General features: G+C 45.3%; 1 protein-coding gene across 1 annotated transcript in view; it reads left to right on the top strand.

Moving 5' to 3' along the window:
• The window catches only part of CDS2 (CDP-diacylglycerol synthase 2), a 59,309-nt gene that overhangs the window by 26,132 nt on the left and 11,274 nt on the right, over positions 1 to 21,903 (top strand). Inside the window, exons 2-8 of the mRNA XM_081255497.1 lie at positions 12,349 to 12,485; positions 13,768 to 13,864; positions 14,622 to 14,719; positions 16,765 to 16,904; positions 18,597 to 18,655; positions 19,298 to 19,380; positions 21,586 to 21,673. Coding sequence (XP_081111623.1) covers positions 12,349 to 12,485; positions 13,768 to 13,864; positions 14,622 to 14,719; positions 16,765 to 16,904; positions 18,597 to 18,655; positions 19,298 to 19,380; positions 21,586 to 21,673 — 702 coding nt within the window. The remainder of the gene's footprint in view (positions 1 to 12,348; positions 12,486 to 13,767; positions 13,865 to 14,621; positions 14,720 to 16,764; positions 16,905 to 18,596; positions 18,656 to 19,297; positions 19,381 to 21,585; positions 21,674 to 21,903) is intronic.

A 21,903-nucleotide genomic window follows, 5' to 3' on the forward strand; every position in this document is an offset into this window, starting at 1 on the left:
ACAGAAAGTTGGTTTACCATAATTTACCTAGTAATTTTCCTTGGTTAGGGACATAAAACCTGTTTCTGCTTTTTTATCAATGCAGTGATGCCATGTTCATTTCTCAGTGGTCCCCAGGCTCAGCCTCTCTGGTGTCTTCATCTATTTCTATTACAGTCTTGTTCCTTTTGTATCTCCTTACTGTTTTAACCTCTGTACTGGACATATTTGCCCCTAGGTAAGGTCTGACCAACGCTAAGTAGAGCAGGACCATACCTGTGTTAATACAACCTAAGGTTTTTTTTTTTTTTAATTCAACTGAGTAAAATTTGAAGATATTATTGGCTTTATTCAATGATCATGAATCAGGCAGCATCCAGTGTAGCAAACAGAAATGAGCTCCCAGAGCAGTACAGAATGAAAGACTTTTATAGGCAGGAGAGAGTGGGAACAAGGGACTTAACACTAGGCAAAAAAGTAGATTAGTTACTGCAAAGTTACTTTTCTTTAGGAGATGGCAGGGATCTATCAGGCACATTACCCAAAATAGTGCTGATTAGGTAACTCCTGACTGACTGGTTTAAGATTCCATTTCTAGGAGAGCCAAAGCTGTAGATTAAGTCTCGGTTTGGTGATGGGAACTTAACATAAGTGACTCCATTTTGGGCCTGTTGTCTTGTTTTGAACCTATTGGATCAGTTTTTTTTTTTTTTCTTTTTCTTTTTTTTTGTGGTACGTGGGCCTCTCACTGCTGTGGCCTCTCCTGTTGCGGAGCACAAGCTCCGGACACGCAGGCTCAGCGGCCATGGCTCACGGGCCCAGCCGCTCCGCGGCATGTGGGATCCTCCTGGACTGGGGGACGAACCCGTGTCCCCTGCATTGGCAGGCGGACTCTCAACCACTGCGCCACCAGGGAAGCCCTTTGTTTTTGTTATTCAAACTAATTGCAAACCAAAGTCCTTAAGTCTTCGGGTGTATATGTTACTGTTAAGCTATATCTCCCTCAATTCGTGCTTCTGAACTGGTGGTTGAAGTCTTCTGTTAATTGCTGTCTAATTTTATATTTGTATAATTGGCCCGTCTTTCTAGCACATTGATATTTTTAAGTGTTTGTTTATCTTTCTGAGCTTTGTGTCGCCTGCATGTTTTATCAGTCTGCCATCAGTGGTTTCACCTAAGTCATTGATGACAGAGGTGACTAGGAAGCAAAACAGGACTTGGGTGTGCAGTGTGATTACAGCTATTATCCCCCCCAAAACATGTATACGTAGAAAAAGACTAGCATGAAATACATCAGAACGTTAATTATTTTGGATAATTTGGAGGTTCTAAAGATGCATATCCCAGTTATCTTTAAGGAATATGTATTACTTTAAGAAAAATCTTTATCAAGACCAGATAAGGGTTGAAGTGGTATGCATTCCCTAGTGCCTTCCAATTTATTGATAATAAATTTCAGGCACTGGTAAGTGCTATAAAGAAAAGAAAGCATTCTAAGGAGATAGTGAATGATGGAGGTGGAGTTGAGCCATTCTTTTGTTAAGTAGGATGGTCAGAAAAGCCCTCTTTGAGGAGGGACTATCTGAATGGAGACTGAGTGAGGTTGCTGATTGAGCAGTGAGAACATTCCAGAGTCAGGGTGAAGGCTCTGAGTCAGGAGTTAGCTCAGTGTATTGAGAGACAGCAGAAAGGCTACTGTGGCTGTGGGTCCATACTCCCTGGCGATCACTGGTGCAGGGAAGGGCTCGGAGAGGTAGGTTGGGATCTGGTAAGTTAAGCTAAGGTAGTGAGAGGTCATTAAAGGGGTTTTAAATGGGGGAGACGCATGCACTGGTAGGTATTTTAGGACGGTCATTGGCTATTTGTGAGGAGAGTGGAGGGTGGAAGGAGCAATTAGGAGACTGTTGCAGGTGAGAAATAATGGGGGCTGGGATGAGCCTAGTGACCGAGGAGATAGAAAGGATATGTTCAATATATATTTTGGCTGTAGAATCAACAGAACTTGAATTGTTTTTCAGATGCAGATAATAGATCATGCAGATCATGCAATTCACTGGCTTAAGCCATTCTTGGTCCTCACTCCACTGTGGCTTTCAGGTGTTGGCATCATCTGAAGACTCCCATGAAGATACAGGCTAGTGCCGGTAGCACCTGGGGCTCTGCCTCTCCACCTGTTCCCCTTTTCCTCAGGCTGGTGGGGGAAAGAGAGCTCAAGTGTCTCTCCCCACAGTCATCTAACTGATTCTAGAGTTCTAATTTGATCATACTACCTTAGGCCAAGTCCCTACTCCACAACAGTCATGTTCCCCATTGGGTTATGCTGGGGTTAAATGCCTGTTCATGAACCTGTCGCTGTGGAAAAGAGCATGGGATTAAAATGATTATTTTGCACAGGCTACTACACACCATGCAAGGGGAGTAGAATGGATTTTAGGAGGGAGTCAGCTGCAGTGTCCAGTACCTGGGGAAAGATGAGGAGAAGAGGAATTAAGCATGACTCCCGGGTTTCTGGCTTAGGCAGGATATAGATTGTGGTGCCATCAACTGGCTAGCTAGGCACTTGAGTATCAACAGTTTCGTGGGTAATGTCAGCAGTTCTGTTCAGATATGTTTGAGATGCCTGTGAGAACTTTCTAGTGGAGATGTCAGTAAGTAGTTGGAAATATAGCAGTTGGGTCTGGCGCTGGAGGAGAGGTTGGGGTTGGTGATACAATCATCAGAGTTGTTGGCGTGGTATTGGTAATTAAAGGCAAGGGGCTGGATGGTAATACTTAAAGGAGAGAGTGTAGTGGGTCCAGAATTGAGCCCAGGGCCAGATCAACATTTAGAGGACAGGTAGAAGGAAAATAGCACAGGAGACTGAGAGCAGCCAGTCAGGTAGAATGAGAACCTGGAAAGTATGTATCGTGGAAGCTGAGAGAAGAATATTGAAGTGGTCAGCTAGATCTAATATTGCCAAGAGGTGAAGAAGACCTGCATAGGATGAAGACTGGAATGTCCATTCGATTTGGCATCTTTGAGGTTGTTTTATTTACTTCATGTGTTAGAAATTTTAGACTCATTTTAGTCCCCAGAGCCTGGGACATCACACTTGAGGGCACATTGGTTTTTCTCTGCTGAGGTACTGGATATCTGAAAGTCATATGCAGTTGAGCTCACCAGGCACTCTTTTTTTTAACCTTTGTATTAAAGGAACTTTTCAAAGACAAAAGAGAATAGTTTAATCAATTTCTTTGTACCCATTGTACAGAAGGGGTGCGATAAACACACTTTTTTCCCTTTTAATGATCGGTTTTCAAAAGATGATCTGGTGTCCCAGCAACCTTCAAAGGTGGTCTCTGTGTCTTTGCACAGTTACCATTATGAACTCAGATTTTCATATTTTTGTGTTTAAGTCACTTTTGCTTTGTTATTTATTTTAATGCTCAAATTGTCCCATCTTTGATCATTAGGAGTATTATATTTCTTAAAAGGCTTTCTCATTTTCCTATTTCATCTTTTCCCAGGGATCTTAGTGGTTTATCAAAAGCTATTTTGCATTGTTGCTCTCGTAATTTCTTCTACAACTAATATGGAAATTTGGGGATGAGAACACTGTTAATTTCTTGTTCCTCAGTATATTTGATTGGCACTTATTTCTATGACTGTTGGCTATGAATCAGGAATAGTGACACTAAAAAAAAGTGACACTATACTATTCCAATACTGTAAACAGCTCAGGGTGCTTGCCCACCCACAGGGGCAGGGGAGCTTGAGGCATGAGATACTGGGGACATTAGCTCTCATGTCCACTTACCTTGTTTAGTAATCTTTGTAGTAAGAACTGTTGGAGATGCATGACACTGAGGTGGGTACTGGATGTCGGTTTATAGTTTAGGGGTTCATCAGATGTGGAATCCAGCAGCTGGTCCTGGTTTCATTTTCTGGCTGAGGTCTAGGGAGTACACTTGAGCCCAATTTTGAGATTGCAAATATATTTTTCTTTCCCATCGTATTAGATCTTTTGGTAATATTTGATAAACTTTCTTCTTTGTAAGAGCCTTATTCTAATAAAGACGAAACTTTAAAAAAATTACTTTCTCCCCCAGGATGGACTCATTTTTTCTTAAATACTAATAGAGATGCCTGACTAGGTAACTGATGATAAGAGGACCTATTGGACTCCAGCAGGGCTTCTAATTTTTGGTGTCTTGCTTTGACTCTGGAGGACAGTGGAAAACATGTGGTATCATTAGAACAGAACTGTGGGCAGAGCCTCCCAGGAGACAGAGGTGATTTTTCCAGCGCTGGTGGTCTCTATCCTGAATTAAGTAATGTCTTTTGATGATGATTGGTACTAGGTTAGAGTTGTACGCTTGTTCTTTTAGTAAACCAATACATTTACTCCAGAGGGAGGCTTTAATGGGGGGAGGTAGGAGAGTGTTGGGAGAAAGAACAAACAGAAATTATCCTATGTCATCCAAACTCTTGGTTTAATGTATGAGAGACCAGTTTTGAGGAGGTTGGGACCTAATCCAGCAGTGTCTGTCTGAATTAGAAAACCTTATATTTAAGCAGGCTGCATCTTCCTTTTCTGAACTCCTTCTCAGACATACCTCTATCACAAATCCTGTGCTTCTTTGAGTCCCCTCTATCACTTATGTATTTGGCCACAAATGACAGAAAACCCAGAACATCACTAGCTTACCAAGATAGAAGTGCCCTTCTTTCTCATGTAATAAGCAGTCCAGGACCCATACCACTTTTGTCGTGCTACATAGTTGTCCTTGATGGTCTCCTCCTTTTATCTTGTTGCTTAGTCATTGGTAATAGGTGGCTTTCACATCATGGGCCAAGATGGTTGCCGGAGCTCCAACTAGCCTTTCCACATTCCAGTCAGCATGAAGGAAAAATGGTAGAATTGCACACAGCGCTTCTGCTAACACCTCATTGACCAGAACTGGAAAATGCAGTCTTGGTTCTAAGCTCGGTTAAAAATCAGGGCTTCTGTTCTAAGAAAGAAGAGGATATGAACAGTGGGACAATGGGTTGCAACCCTGTAATGCCTCATATAGTGCTTTTAAGAGCGTGGAAAATGTTGAATTGCTGTATGTTGCTGGGCTATCTGCCAATCTAGTAAACCCTGGGCCCTCTCCGAATGATTGGCTGTGGCTGCTTAGGCAGATGTGGTGAAACTTACTGTCTTCTCTGTAGGCACCATGCCAGATGTAGGGGGTACTGTGGTGAGGAAGTCAACATTTCCCCGTTGCCCCCACCCAGGTTGTGGTCTACAGGAGGAGACCATACAGTGTGGGGTGCATTCTTGAGGGAGGCTGGGGGCCACTGGGACACATGGCAGAAGGTTTGGAGAGAAAGGGATCTCTTAGCTGAGATCTGAAGTAAATTATAATTGGCCAGAAGAGAGATGAGTTTCTGAAGAGACTGAACAGAGACTGTTCTAGGTAGGAACAGAATGAGCAAAAGGCCTAAGGTAAGAAAGTACAGCCTGTTCTAGGAACTGACTGTAGTGCAGAATGGCTGAGCGAGACGAGGCTGGAAGGGTATACAAGACCATGATCCCAAAGGGGCTTGTAGACCATTAAAAAAAAGTTTAGATCTGTCCTGTAGTTTAGTCTATCCTTTAGACTGCTAGAGGTGGAAAAATCACCTCAGTTTAGCCCAGAGAGCTCCAGGAGGAGTATTGCACAGGGAGTTGACGTGGTCAGATTTTCTTTCTGGAAGGTCCTTCTTGGTGCAGTGTGAAGAGTAGAGTGGAGGTAGGAATAGACTAAGGCCGGAGATGAGGTGGCTGGTTGGGCTGTCACAGTTATCCAGGGGGAACAATGTTGGCTTGAGTTAAGGGGGGTTTACAGGCAAGGGGAATGAATAGATGGAGCTAAAAGCTGCTTTGGAGGTAGTGATCCCAGACCCGTTGGTAGGAGCCAAGGCAGGAAGCACCCAGGGTGATGGCCACCTTTCTCACTTGCCAGTTCAGGGGAAAGGGAATGAATTTGGTTTCGAACACACAGAAAATTTTAGGTGTCTTTGGGACATCCAAGGTGGGGACATCCAGTATGTTTGGATGTGTGGGTCTGAAGCTCAAGAAGAGGCAGTTAGAGGCATCAGAGTGAATGAGATTACTCAGGGAGAGTGGGCAGTAGAACAGGAGTGCCCAGCACAGAACCTCGTGGAGTCCCTCAATTAAGGGACAGGCTGAAGAAGAGGAAGCTGCCAAGGAGGAGCTGGCTAAAGAAGGCGTGGCTAGAGAGGCAGGTGGGAAACCAGGAGGATGTGCTGCTTGGAAGCCAAAGGAAGAGTGTTTCTCGATAATAGCATCAAAAGCTCCTGCAAGGCTGTGCAGGAATGCCCGGGGATGAAGGTGGCTTGGTGTGGCTTGAGGAATGAAGGTCAGTTGAGGGAGGAATGAAAGCCAGTCAAGGGTGAAGGTCAGTCAAGGGAGGGGGATGGGGTGTTCAAAGCCCTTCCCAAAGGTTCATCTGTGAAGTGGGGAAGAGGGTGCTTTCCTTGGATGAGCCTGTTTGAATGGTGTAAATGAGGGCCAGGGGTGAGGGGGAGGTGGGAGGACAGAGGGGAGGGAGGGGAGATCAGTGGAGCAAGGTCTCCGAGGAGGGGGAGGAAAGGGGATGGCAGCACGTGGGAGGCTCCCAGTGCTGGTGTCCTGGGAACAGTTGTCCTCCCACAGGAGCCCTATCTGGGCCCAAGACTGGCAGTGGTGTGTTCTCTGCAAAGACCCCTGTGGCTCATTGTAAATAGTATTGTCTGTGGGTGAAACGGTTCAGAGCCAGTTAGGTTTCAAAAAGCTGAACCTCCCGCACGTGTGTCTTTCCGTGTCCTCTGGAGAGCTCTTTGGTGTGGAGGTACTTTAAGGAAGCAGTCCATCTGGAGTAGTTCTGAATGCATTTTTTGTGGATCTCATTACTGATATGAGGCTTTTGAAGGCAGGATATGGCCGTGCCAGGGATGATTCTAAACTTTCAGAGCCAGGCTCTTCCCCTTTGATCCTTTGTTCAGACAATTGAACTTGTCAAATGAGGTTAGCATTAGAAAAAGCTAGAAATATTTTCTTTGCTGTTCCAAACACTAAACACGCGCACACACACAGGCGCGCGCGCGCACACACACACACACTTTTTTTCCCCCAATAGGAACTCAGATGAAAGCCTACTTGGCTTTTTCAGTAAGAAGGACACATAGGTCCCTTACACTCATATTAAGGATAAACCTGTCTCTGGTAATTTCTTTCCTTACAAGTTGGGGGGGTCGATTTTCCTGGCAACTGGCCACAGGGCTTGTTTAAGAAGATGGCAGGCATGATACTTAGTGGAAAGGTTAGGCTCAGCCTGAATGATTTTCCTCCAGGACAAGGTTTGTAATTTGCATCTACAGCAGTACAAAAAATAGTTTGTGTAAGTTGTGAAGTCACTCAGTAAATGAAACTTATGAGTTTTAATGCAGCTTAGTATTCTCTAAACTGCTTGGGTTCTCTCTAGGGTTTTCTAAGTAGATTATAACAGTGAAAATGAGTCCTGCGGATGCTGTTCCGGACCAAGCCAGGTCCCTTCTCAGGCCAGGAAGCCAGACCTTGACCACAGGGACCTCCCCTCTCCCCACCATTACTGCTCCTTCTGGCCCTCCCTCGCTGCCTTCTCTTGCTTGTGTTGAAGGAAGCCTTCTGTGCTGTTCTGAGCCCTAGTTCATTGGTGTCTGGGCAGCTGTAGGAGGTTGAGGGACCCTGGCAGGCCGGTAGGGGAAGCCTTTCATGCATGAGTTTCTCTAAGAATGTTGATAGGTCTTAACCTGAGCCCTTGGTACCCAAGACTCTCCATGTGTCCCTCACCTGAAGTGCTTCTGCCTTTCCCTATAGAGTCTTAGTGAACCAGAAGGAAGGAGGCCTCAGAGAGAGCTTTTTTCCTTTTAAAGCAATGCTCTTGTTTCCTGTTTACACCAGCACCACAATCCCCTTGAGAAATGGCTGCTGGACTGTGGGAGGATGGGCGGTGACTGAGAGAGAATCTGAGAAACAGGGTCTGCCCTACTCAGCCTCTGATCTGGACCCTTGGGTTGAAAAGAAAGAAAGGAAGGAGGAGGGGATGCCTGGGAGCCGTGCTGAGACAGCTTGAAGCAGCAAGGCAGCCTTTCCTCACCACTGTGTTCTGGCCCCAGAGCTACTGAGCTGAGTCCTCAGACCCACCAGTCAGCAGGGAGAGGGGATGAGAGTGGGCACTCGTCTGGCCCTGTTGCAAGGGCCACACGAGCTGGAAATCCAAGTGGGTTCTGTCATATGCTCAGTGCAAACAGACACTGTGGTCCATGGTAGCTTAAGTAGAATTAATTAGCTCATTAGTCCAACAAATCTTCGGGTGCCTGCTACGTTCCAGGCACTGTTCAGTGCAGTGGGAATCAAGGAGACCACAGTCACTGACACACCACCATGTCCAACATGTATGTGATGCTTTTACCATGTGCCCCAGCTTGCACAGACTCACTCAGTTATATACCTGTGCTGATAGAGCCCTTATAAAGCATGCACAGGAAAGGAAAGCTGCATGAGCTAAATAGAAATAAGTCCTAATATTTCCTCCCACACCTCAGTGGACTGTGCTATACACATCCCACGTCAGGGAGCACTGCCGTGTACTGCTGCCTGTGTCTCAGACCTCCACCTTTCATGGGAGCTTTGAGAAGTGGATCATTTTTGAGTTGGGGCCGCCTGTTGGATGAATGGAAAACAGGAAAGAGGAAGCAAGGCAGGCAGATGCTGAGCTCACAGAATTGATTAGCCCAGGGCCCCAGCAAAGCCTGATAACCACCATTCTTTCACCACTCTACCCTCCTTGAGAAGGGTGCCCAGGTTGCCTGGGGTAGGTGTTTAGGGTTCTTGGGCTCCTGTCCTGTGTGCCGTGGTCAGCCTACTGAGGAGTGGGTGTGGGTGTAGGTGCAGCAGGTGCCTGTTGCTATTCAGTCCCTTTATAGTTTTAATAGACTTTCACTGATGTTGCATTTGATCATCCCAACAACCGTCTGAGTGTGTGTGTGTGGGGGTCCTTTCCCCAGTGGTAAGACCAGAGACTGGAGGCCTGTGCTGAGTGTCATGAGCACCAGGGCTGGGATTTGACTGGCTGCCGCCGCCGCCTCCTGCAGAAAGTCTTCCGTGGCGTCTGCCTGTCTCACCATCCCCTGGAGGAGCAAACCAGTGAAGCGCTTGATGTCTCTGACTCTTGGTCCTGTGTGTGCCACTTTCTCCTGGGTGAAAACTTGGGCTCCAGGTTTCTGCCTCCTTCTGGGCCCACTATGGAAGCTGCTGCCAGCATTCGCCTCCTCACTCGGGCATGAGCAGCCCAAGGGGAAGGCCCTGCCCGTGCATGGGGAGGAGCCAGAACACCGCAGGATTCCAGGTTCTCCAAGGTTTCTGTTCCTTGCCCTGCTTTCTCGACATCTCCACCTGGAGGAGAGCTGGCCGACTTGCCCCGCCCCGATCCATGTCTTCCCAGGCTGTGCTCTTTCCTCCCGCACAGGAATTTGCCCTTCTGCCTTTTTTGGCTCTGTTTCAGCTTGTGGGAGAGTGGCTGTCTGTGTAGGTGTTTGTCTCCTGCTCTGAGGAGACCTCCAGGTAAGGGCTCTGAGGATGCTTATTCAGGACACTGGAGTGAGTTACTTGCTTACAGGCAGGTGACACCTGGAAAGTTAATCTCCTTCAGGCTTGTTTCTTTAGGGCATTTACTTCATTTCTTAGTTGTTCATCCCAGGCCCCCTGATGTCTTGACAGTAACAACAGTCACAGCGTCTTTGTAACATTTCTCTCTGTCCTTTTACTACTTTCTGCTTCAGGATACCTCTCTTCACTGCACTTCTTCCTAGCAAGGAAGGAGAGGAGTCGGATATGGCGATATCCGGGCTAACGTTCGTAAAAGGGCCTGCAAAGTCCAGAGACTTAGTACGGAGCCGGAGCTCCCTGCCCCTCCCCTGCAGGGGCTCTGCCTGGGTTCCTTCCTGCCCTTCCTAGCCTGGGGAACCAGCAGCCTTTGTGAGTTTCCTTGACAACAGGATGGATAAGTTAAAAATAAACTGTGCTAGGGCTTGTGTGTGTGCATGCACGCGTGCCTGTGTCCTCTGGCCTGCTGTGCTCACCTCAGTCCCTGTGGCTTCTAGATACTCCTGGAGAACATCTGTGGGAAGCCTTGGTGGGGCTCTGGTACTTGCATTTTGAAGCCCCTTGGTTGAGGGGTCAGATCTAGATAATCCCACAGCATCGTTACCTCATATTCCTGATGGTAGCTGATGGGGAGGGGACGATAATGTTAACGTGAAGAATGGAAAGCTGTTCCAAATGCCTCAGTCTTCACGCAGTCTCATCAGAGAGGGATAATCCCACATTATCCATGCATTTCAGAACCTTGTGGGGCAGTGGAATAGGACATAGCTCTGGGTGGGGGTTTGGTTAAATCTTTCTAGGGAACCGCTACCAGATAAGGAGGGTCCTTTCTGGGCTCCTTTTATTAGGTGAGGAAGCAGAGTACAACACTTCGGTGACTCGTCCAGAGCCACTGGCTAAGCGTGGCAGAGGAAGGAGCACTGACCCCATCATCAGAAGTTGTGGCCTTTCCCCTCAGATCCTACGGATGAGGCCACCTCCATAAGTTCTTTCTTTTTTTTAATTGAAGTATAGTTGATTTACAATGTTGTGTTAATTTCTGCTGTACAGCCAAGTGCCTCCGTAAGTTCTTTACCAAAGCCTGCTGTCTCTGTATCAGCAGTTCTGCAGTAGTTAAAGCCTCTGTTTTGTGGTGTTGTCACAGTTGTAAGTTAATTTAGAAACAGCTGTCTCTATGAGGGCAGGGGCAGCTTTACCACACCTGGAATTAATTCCTCTCTTCCTCCCACCATCCTTCCATATATTTGTAAGTATTTTATGTAAGTATCTGTGTGCCAGGCATGAAGATATCCTGAGAAAAAGGTGTTATAATCTTTGTCTTTAGGGACCTTATGGTCAGTTGGGGCAGAAGACAATTATAAAATCTCCTACCAAGTCCCCGTTGTGGCCAGTGCTGAGCCGGAGGGAGAAGGTCTGATTGTAGGAAAGGGAAGGACTGAGGTGGGGCGTGGGGGTTAGAGAAGCCTGGAGGAACAGGTTAGTGACACAAAGTTCTTAAATCTGGAACATATTAAAAAAAAAAAAAACTCCTACAAATCAATAGAAAGGAAAGCAAGAAAACTCAGTAGAAAACTGGCCAATGACTTGACAGACACTTCACAGAAGACGATAGCCAAATGGCCAAGAAACATGTGAAAGGATCCTCAGTTTCATATATTTCTTAGTCATCAGGGAAATTCAAATTGTCCAATTTGAAGAAAGATATAACTGTTTTTTTTGTTTGCACATGTATGTAATGAAATCTTTGACACTTTGGTGAAACCTCCTTTTGCCATTTTCAGTTTACTTTATTCTGAATCTCTTACTGAAGAATAAAATGGATTCCGAGATGCTTAAATAAAAGGAAATCTAGTGGGATGAACACACTGAAGTCAGAGACCTGGTTAGTAGGAGATTTGGGGCCAGCCATCGAATTTCTCAGAGCCCCTGTTTCTTCATTTGTAAACAGGAATCTTTCTGTCTTCCTTCCCTTCCTCCCAGAGCTGCTCAGATGTTCACAGGTGTGGGAGATGCTCTCAAAACTGTGAAGGGCTATTCAAATTCTGTGTAGTATTGTTACTCTGATTCCAAGTGATTTGATTTCTCCTGCACCTCTTCTCACAGCAGCTATTCTAAATTCTCCTAAGAAATAAAAGCTCTGAGTAGAAGGATGGTCCCTAGGATGCAGAGCAGCCTGCTCCATGGTACTCTGGATGGAGAACCTGTTGCTGGCATGGCTCTGGTCCCTTCACACAGACTGGGGAGCAGGGTGAATTCCTGCGAGCATTTCCTTATGTGGCTGGGGCCTGGTGGCAACTCTGTGAGTGACATCGAAGTGTCTGCTGATGCCCAGGCCTGGTGGCAGGGAGAAGGCAGTGGTGCACACCAGTCCTGGTGAAGCAGAGACTCGAGTTAGTGGTCCCATAGGGCTTCCACACTGAGTGGGGCTGGCTTCCTTATGGGGTGTTGTTGTGAAGTCTGGAAGTAACACCATGGACTTTGGGGAGCCCTGTTGTGGGGGGCAATAGCCTGAACACCCAGCTTTCCCTGAGAGAGCCCGGCCTGTCTTGGTGGTTCTGAGCGTCCATAGCTTATGGCAGAGCAGGGGCTGCTCCCTGTGTGACTTAGGTGTTGATGGAGAAGGGTTCTCAAAGGTGGATGGGTCTGTTTGGATGTCTACACCCAGTATCCTACTCAGCGCTTGTGACCTTTTCCTCTTCTGTTTTTCTGCTATGTAGGAGTCGGAGGCAGAAGCAAAAGCAGATGGAGAGACTGCATCGGACAGTGAGAGCCGAGTGGAAGCTGTCACCCTACCAACCTCTGTAGACGATACTCCAGAGGTCCTCAACAGGGCCCTTTCCAACTTGTCTTCAAGGTAGCTTGGCTTAATGATGCAAGTGCTTGCTGGGGGCTTGCATTGTCTCCAAGTGCCATGGAAGACCCAAAGCCCTTAGAGAGCCCACAGTCTTGTAGCAGGAGCCCACATCTGTTAGAGTGTGAGGTGCAGGCCTGCCTGCTTTCATTAGCCACAGTCTCCCCTGCCTTTGCCTAGGGCTCCGTTAAGTGTCATCTAGTGCTTAACAGTGACTATGAGCGCCGCCTGGGTGGATCTGGCCTTGAAGCGTGCTCTAGGCTGTCTGGGAGGTGCTGTCTAAGGAGGAGGAACGTGTGGACATGGGGGTGGTCACTGACACAGCACATGAAGATGAATGATCCTTGGGGTTTGTGACTAATGGGCAGGTTGCTTTACACTGAGGAGCCCAAGTTCCTAGTTAAGAGTTCAGTTTTCCCTCTCTCACACACATACATTGTGGACATTCCTTGAATTTTCCTATAAGAATTGAGAAACATCTCAACTTGGGTGAATTCAGGGTTAAAATTTTGGTCCCTTGAGATTCTGGTCCTTCTGACACCAGCTGCGTGGGCAGATTAAAAAAGCAAACTATAAGACCCCAAAACATTATCTAAGAGTGTTCCTGGGCATGCCTCCCACACATTTGTCCCTTTGAAAGGCTATATTGTGCAGTGTTTACGGGCATGGGTTCTGGAGCCAGACAGACTCCCAGGATTCAAATCTCAGCTTAAACACTTGACAGGTGTATGAACTGTGCATCCCTTTCTTCATCTGTTATAAAAGCTAGTAGTGTTGAGGGTTGAATCAATTAATACATGTAAAGTCCTTATAGAAGTGCCAGGTACATACATATGGTAGCTATTATTACAACTGTGTTTGGTACTGTTATCACCATAGCGATGCAGGGTCAGAGCAATGTAGGATTCTGCTGCAGGAAAAATGTTCATAGGTTTTTCCTCAGAGAAGCCCGTAGAAGCCATCCAAGTAGATACAGAAGTAGAGGGCATTGTTCCCTTGGGTCTTTTGCCTGATTCCTTCGTTAAGACACCAGCTGGGTGTGCTTTTCTGTGGACCTTGGAGCACTTGCTGAGTTTCGTGTGGATGATGTGATGGCTCTGGCGGCTCTGCTCCTCCCAGCATGTGGCTGCTGGGCTACTGCCTCTGTCAAGGTGAAGGACATACTCCTGGAAAGGATTGACCTCAGGGCCCTCTCAACCCAGGAAGAACCATCCCCCTTGGGTTTGTGCCTCAGTTCTTTCTGGGCTCCTGACATGTTTTCTCCTTCCCCTCCTCTCTAACTTAGATGGAAGAACTGGTGGGTGAGAGGCATCTTGACTTTGGCCATGATTGCATTTTTCTTCATCATCATTTACCTGGGACCAATGGTTTTAATGATGATTGTAAGTGCCATTTATATGCTGTTTTATAGTTTTGCCTTCACTTTTCCCTACAGGACTGGTCATTTTAAGTGCCAGGTGTTGGGTTGGTTCTGGGAATCACTTGGGGTCCAGGCTCTTCAGACCACATCTGCCTTAGAATAGCTGTGATTTCTCACCTTCCAGCAGCCAACTGGAGGGCCATTTGTGTGTGAATTAAAGATCACTTTAAAATTTGATTTTATTACTTCAGCTCTTTGATCAAACTGGGACCCTGGCTACGATTCTGTGTGACTCTTGGTTTTGTTTCTTGTTTTCCTGGAGTCTCCCTCCTAGGTTTTAGGACTTTTTTGTTAAGAAATCCCAGTCCACAGTACTTTGCTGTTAGTCTTCCCACTGTCATGGACAGGGTCAAATGACTAACAGATGAGTGCTGAGCAGAGCAGTTGGGACTTTTCAAGTATGTATTTCTATTCAAAGTCAAGAATGGAAGATATTGAGTCCCGAGGTGGGGGGGGTGTTCTACAATAAAAAGTTAATTGAAGTTTCAGAAGCATATATTTATTGTGAGAAATTGCATCTACTCTGTGTGACTTAAAGGGCCTCACTACCCTGTGGGGTGGTGTGAGAGAGAAAGGAGGAGAGCAGAATCACTGAAGGACGGACATTGTTCTTAAATATAGTGGTTTTTCTTGAAGGCCCATGACCTGTTGGTTTCTGTTTCCAAAGATCATAAGAATTGGGGAGTTGACAAGTGTTCTAATTCTTTTGTGTCCTGCAGGTGATGTGTGTTCAGATTAAGTGTTTCCATGAGATTATCACTATTGGCTACAATGTCTACCACTCCTATGACCTGCCCTGGTTCAGAACCCTCAGCTGGTAAGCTCTTTAGCCCCACAGAAACCCTTAACAGATTTGGACAAGTGTTTTGTGGTAGGTATTTACAATCATGGTGGGAGGGAGGCTGTGATGGCCATGGACCTTCACAGCGCCTTTGAGACCCAAGTATTGGATAGGCCGGACTGTATGGTTGGCCTCTGAGGAGCGTTTGAGTAGTTACCCAGAGTCTGGACTCTTCCTCAGAAGAAACCAGACCAGCTGCATCTGTGACCGTGTTTGCATCAGTATTTGGATTCCTTAGACTCTGCACAATGGCCCCCCTTTTCTAGATCAGTACATTTGTCATGCTCTAGTATCTCAGCATCCCACAAGAGTCATCTGGGATTTGCTGTCTCTGGCACTTGACTTCCTCATCCTTAGATGGTTGAGACCTAGTCAGTGCTTTTCAAACTGTGGTTTTGGAGCCCTAGTTCCTCGGAGGCTCCTTGGGTGCCAGTGGGCAGGAGTGAGACTAAGTGCAGGGGATCTGGGCTCCTCAGAGGAACTCTGCTTTCTCCTCCTAGGAAGGGGCTTGGCTTTTTTTTTTTTTTTTTTTTTTTTTTTTTTGGCCATGCCACACTGCATGCAAGATCTTAGTTCCCTGACCAGGGATTGAACCTGGGCCCTCGGCAGTGAGAGCGCAGAGTCCTAACCGCTGGACCACCGTCTTGAAGCAAAAACAGGATCAAAACCTATAGTGCAGATGATGTTTGAGACCCCTTCCTGATCTGAAACTCGCTGCTGTATTGACCACACTCTTCTCAGGTGGTGACATGTGAGCAGAGTACTGTGTAGTCCTGAGAAGACTTCGGGCAAATACAGACTCTTCTCACCCTGCTGTGCTGGGTCTCGGGCATTGATTTCATTACTTACCAGGCCGGAGAGTAGTGTTTTGGGCCCCAGCAACTTGGTTATGGCCAAGGGAGTTGATGTGCTTGGACTTGGCCTGGACACATCCTTCTGAGAGATGCTTCCTCGTCATCCAGCACCACAAGCTGCCTCGCAGTCTCCACAGGGCCTGTGCTTGCCACCTGGGTTAAGATGTAGGTCTCTCTTGTGGGTCTTCTATAGCTGGAAAGCAATGTTATGAATTTTGTTAACATACTCAGGATGTCTGACCCCTGACTCTGGTCAGTGTACAAAGGAAGTGTTTTTCACATAACAGAAAACAAATCCAGTATGGGAGTTCTTGAACTTCCACAATTAAAAAAAGAAAAGAAAAAATGGAAGAGAGAAGCTCTCCCCTCTCTTCTCTGTCTGGATCCTTGTTGAGAGTTTAGAGTGGGGCTGCTGGTTCCCATACTCAGAAATACCAGTGAGGCCGCAAAGGTATATGAGCCCTGTCTTCTCCCTCCTCAGAGCTCCTTCCAGTAGTGGAGAGAGGTTATAAACAAATGAAGAGTTAGTGCTAGTGAAAGATTTGTGTGTCAAAGCCAGGCATCAGAGAGGAAGACAGTCTGAAGCATAATTAATTGCTTAGTGGAAGGAGCAAATACTTTGTACTATAGAAATAAATGCAGGGGAAGCAGATATCATGTTAGGTCATGCAAGGTTTTTATGAAGAAAATGGTATTTGAGCAACGAGTGATAAACTGGGTAAGCGAAGAGGATGTTCCAGGCAGGGAAAAGAAGGGGACCAAGCAGACAGGTGGCAAAGCCAGAGAAGTCCATTTTGATAGGTGTGCAAGGTTTGTGTCAGGAAGAGTGGACGTAAGGCTGCGGAGGCAGGATGAGGTGCCTTTCAGACGGTTGTCTTACAGTTTGAGTGTTAAGTTAGGCCTGGTAATGCTACAGAAGGGGCAAAAACTTGAGTCCCAAGTTTATGATAAATGGAGAGTGAATGAAAGCCACAAATTTCTAGATAAACGTCTCACCTGCAGTGTCACCAGAGAACAGGGAATGGTGGTCTTCTTGTCCCTGTGTGAGCTGCCCCCGGGGGTCTTGGGGGTCAGGTGGACCTCTGGTCCTCGAGGCTTTCTAACAGCCTCGCTTTAAAGGAGAGGCCACATGTGCTCCCCTTGGCAGTGACCTGTATTCTTTTACAGGTACTTTCTACTGTGTGTAAATTATTTCTTCTATGGCGAAACAGTGACAGATTACTTCTTCACTCTGGTCCAGAGAGAGGAACCTTTGCGGATTCTCAGTAAATACCACCGATTCATTTCCTTTACTCTCTATCTAACAGGTATGCGTCAAGCAGCTCACCAGTTGTTGTGTATGTCTTGTTTTTGCATGTCTGCTGAGCTGGGACATTTCTTGGTCAATGTAAGGTTTTGATGACATTAACTCTGACCACTTAGGGGAGCAGAGCTAAGGATTCTGCCTTACGTGAGCTGTAGCAGCTCTTTACTAAGAGAAATGAGACCAAGGGGCTTGTGTGGTTGTGGAGGCTGAGTTTGTGCCACCTGTCCTTGTGTTCCAGCCTCTGTTGGAGGACTGCATAGCATGGTCTTGTCCTGACTGCCCTCTTGGCAGAGATTCTGCAGTGTGACTGAAACAAAAACTGCCCAGGAACTTGTATATAAAAGGGGACATTGCACTGACATACACACTACTATATATAAAATAGATAACTGACAAGAACCTGCTGTATAGCACAGGGAACTCTATTCAGTACTCTGTAATGACCTATATGGGAATAACATCTAAAAAATAGTGGATATATATATATGTATAACTGATTCACTTTGCTGTACAGCAGAAACTAACACACATTGTAAATCAACTATACTGCAATAAAAATTAATTTTTAAAAAAGGGGCATTGCAGTGTATTAGAAATTTTATTGATTTGGGTTTAAAAAGACCTGTGACTTCAAAGGAGCCAGGAGCTTACTCTTTGAATCTCAGTTAGCTCTTCTGTAATCTAAAGCTAAAACAGGAGCATTACCGTGAGGATTTGATCAGATACATTGCAGCTTGACAAACAGTAAAGTGCTCTGTCAATCTAAACTCAGTTAAGACTGTACAGTAATGCTAGTAATGCGTTCTTCATAGTTACCCTCAAAGCCAGTTTGAGGCATGTAAGAAATTGTTCTGACCTAATAAGTTTCAGTCTTAGCTGTTGTTCATCACCTTGATGGCAATACTTGGCTCTGTGAATGACACCTGGCTATTAAAATATGAAGTCCACTTCCGAGAGGTCTGCTGTGTTGAGGATAGAGAGCATGCCTCAGAGCCTGGGAGCAGCCCCACAAAGGGAGGCCAGGGGTCTTGAACAGTGATGTACTCTCTTCTGGGCAGGGCTGCTTTTGAGGGACCCAGCACACTTACGGGTAAAATCCCTTTTCTTCCTGGAGAGTTCGGTCATATGGGTCAGTAGGAGAGAGATGCAAGGATGGCCTTGGCCCCGTACCAGGTGGATCCCCCTTCTGCCTGTTCTTTAGGACAGAGGTTGGCAAACTTTTTCTTAAAAGGTCCAGCTAATAAATATTATAGGCTTTGGGGGCTATAGGGTCTCTGTTGCAGCTCCTCAGTTCTGCCATTGTAGCAAAAAAATAACCCTGGACAGTATGTAAACAAATAGGTATGGTTGTGTTCTAATAAAAGTTTGTTTATGAAAACAGGCAGCTGGCCTGACTGTCGTCAGCCCCTGCTCTAGGATCAAAACATTTCTATCTGGTGAACAGTGTCCTAAGTTGAGTGTAGTCTGCAAGATTTTAAAATATTGCCTTCCTTTAATTGTCTTGAAGGAGTCATTTTTTCCTTCTGACTGCTTATCTGGTTTTATTCCCTTGGGCTATGAATTTGTGCCCTGTTTAACTGCTGCCAGGAAGTTAGCAAAGGACTGCTTAACACAGCTAAAGGAAATGACTAGGACAAAGATAAACGCAGAATGTGATTCATTTTGCCCTTTCTCCTCCTCTTCCTCAAACTAGGATTCTGCATGTTTGTGCTGAGTCTGGTCAAGAAGCATTATCGACTGCAGTTCTACATGGTAAGGGAAATATGCGCGTCAATGTCAAAATTCTTGGCATAAGTGAAATTCTGTGGAAACTCCACAGGCCTCTCATCCTTTCTGTGATAAATCATAACCCTGGAATGCAGTCTGTTCTTATGCATCTGGAACCTAGAGGATGAAGGAGGCATCCCCAGTGAAGTTTGGTGGCTCTTTATCCACCTAGACCCAATCACTGTTATGTGATTTACACCCTAAGTAGTCTTTGCCCTCTGGACCTGAGGGTGGCCTCCAGGTAAGGCTCAAGGTGAAGCTTTAGGCATTGCCCATAGATATCCTGCCTGCTAAATCATTCCCTCAACCTAAAAACATCCCCTCTCTGAGTGTCCTAAGCACTCAATAAATACTTACTAAGAAAATGAGAAGTACCCAGGCTTTGGAGCATAGAAGGACTAACTAGTGGGCCATATGGGCCCTCCTTTTGATGGCAGCTGTAGCTGGGGAGCATAGTTCTTCCCAGAGGCCTGTTCTATACCTTTTTCACTTCCTGTAAGACAGGTACAGAAGCAGATATCTTTCCTACCTGTTTCTAAGCAATTTTCTATTTGGTATTAACGGTTATTTGAAGTTCCTTTCAAGCTAAACTGTTAGGTAAAGTTTATCCTTTATCTTCTTTTGCAGTTTGGCTGGACCCATGTAACATTACTGATTGTTGTAACCCAGTCACATCTTGTTATCCACAACCTGTTTGAAGGAATGATCTGGTGAGTGATGTTGGGGGGGGGGGGCGTTTCCTTATATTTTGTGGGTGTTTTCGTATAGGTGGGCTGAGAAACCCTGATGAACTGTCTAAGCCAGAGGTTCTCACCTGAGCTACATCAGAATCCCCTGCAGGCCTAGTTGCAACACAGGTTGCTGGGCACCCCACTCCTGAGTTTCTGCTTCAGTAGCTATGGGGTGGGGCCTGAGAACTTGAATTTCTAGTACATTCCCAGGTGATGCTGATGCTGCTGGTTGGGACCTACACTTTGAGAACCACTGTTCTAGACTAACAGGTGTAGGGATATTTAAAGAATCAAAGGCAGTGCAACTATATGGCAACAAATTTGAAAATCTAGAAGAAAAAATCATGATTTCCTGACAAGAGGTCACCGAGTAAAAATCACGAAGAAGAAAACTTGAATAGATAAGTAACTATAAAAGAACTTTGAAAATTGCATAAGAATCTACACCTGGAAAAAATGACCAATGATAGCAGCTGAGTTTTATCCACCCCTTAATATTAAAGCTGATAAAAGCATAGGGAGGGAGAAACAAGAATGATAAACTGATTTCTTTTATGATTATAGATACACTATTCTAAATAAACTATTAGCGAATGGAATCTGGCAATGTGTCAAAAGAATGATATACTTAGTAGATTTTATTCCACAAATGCAATAGTTTCATCAGGAAATCTGTCACCATTGATAGAAATCAGTAGGCTGACTGAAGAAGCTATGCTTTTTTTTTTTTTTTTTTTTTCTTTTTGCGGTATGCGGGCCTCTCACTCTTGTGGCCTCTCCCGTTGCGGAGCACAGGCTCCGGACACGCAGGCCCAGCGGCCATGGCTCACGGGCCCAGCCGCTCCGCGGCATATGGGATCCTCCCAGACCGGGGCACGAACCCGTATCCCCTGCATCGGCAGGCGGACTCTCAACCACTGCGCCACCAGGGAGGCCCGAAGCTATGCTTTTAGTGAAAATGTGAAGGCATATGCTCATGTATATGAGGTGCTAAAGTACGGTGATTAAGATCCCAAACTGTGCCTCTGTTTCCTGTTCTCAGGGTGAAGGTACAGTTAATACCCACTGCCTGAGGAATAAATTAGTAAAAATATGTAAAGTGCTTAGAACAGAGACTAGCTTATCTAAATGTTCGCCTTAGGGCATTATTATGTTTAAAATAATGATAATGGCCTGAGGAGATGTACTCTCCCTCTCTTTCAGAGTGTTGTTAAGTAATTCTAAAGAGGGGCTCATGCTAAGTTCTCATCTTTAGGGCTAGACATAGCACTTGGTTCTAGAGTGAATCATATTAAAATCTCTAGTTATTGGTTTTTAGACTGAACCTTCAAGACTTAATTATAGGTGTAGAGCAGAGAATGTTGCTAGAAGCCTCAACAAAGTAAATACTATGGGTGGTTGGGTGGATACAGGTGCTCTAAATCCCTACCTTAACAAGCAGGAAGTCAGAAAATATTGCCTGTAGTTGAAGGGCTAGGATTTATGTATGTTGTGTTAAACTGTAATAGAGGAAATTTGAAAAAAGTGACTGTCGGAGAGCAGAAAGTGAGAAGAGAGAGATGATACAAGTTTGGAAACTGTCCCTTTTTTTTTTTTTTCATGGTGGGGATGACCAGACCAGCAGAGGGAGGCAGAGAAGAAATCTGGCTATATATGTACTTGGTCTTGCTCTCAGTGTAGTCCTGGGGAAAAGTTGGGCTCACTAGAGCTAGTAATAAAAAGTAAAAAAAAAAAAAAAAAAGGTAAATTATGAAATAGATAATAAATGTATTACTTAGGATTATGGAGGTAACTACTAGAAGAAGAAAAGTCAGAAATGATTAAAAGTAGTTATTTTGGAGAATGGAGATAGGGATAGGGGAAACAAGGCAACTTTTTGTTTTTTCTTTTCTTTACACTTTAAATTTTTATATTACTTTATAATGAAAAAAGAACAAATGACATTTTATAGAATACCACCTCCATTTATTCAGTAGTCATTCAGTAAACATTTGAATGCTGCTATGTGCTGGGTACTAGGTATGGCTTATGTGGCATTTTATTTCTTTTAAACTTATTCCTTAATGGTTAATAAGTACTATATGGGTTATTCTGGTACTGAAATTTATGAATGGCATTGTTTTGTGGACTTTTGAGGTATTATCATCTTGGTAGCGTTGATTCTTACTTTGGTTTCTTTCCTAGGTTCATTGTCCCCATTTCTTGTGTGATCTGTAATGACATCATGGCCTATATGTTTGGCTTCTTCTTTGGTCGGACCCCACTCATCAAGGTAAGTAGATCACCCTAACATGGACCATCACCGTGAGGGGAGGGTGGTGCTTTCAATATGAGTAGATCAGCTTGGGAGACAGAAGAAATCTAGCTGGTGTGTACATCTTTATGTCATCCTGATGAAAGGCTAGTAATAAATTAGCTTCAAGAGAAAAGCCAGAGGAAGACTTGACAACTACTCATAGGAAAAAAAGAGCTAATAGGGAAAATATTTTTATAGACAGTGTA

This window comes from Mesoplodon bidens (assembly GCF_964165515.1).
Source record: "Mesoplodon bidens genome assembly, chromosome: 15".
Classification (NCBI taxonomy): Eukaryota; Metazoa; Chordata; class Mammalia; order Artiodactyla; family Ziphiidae; genus Mesoplodon; species Mesoplodon bidens.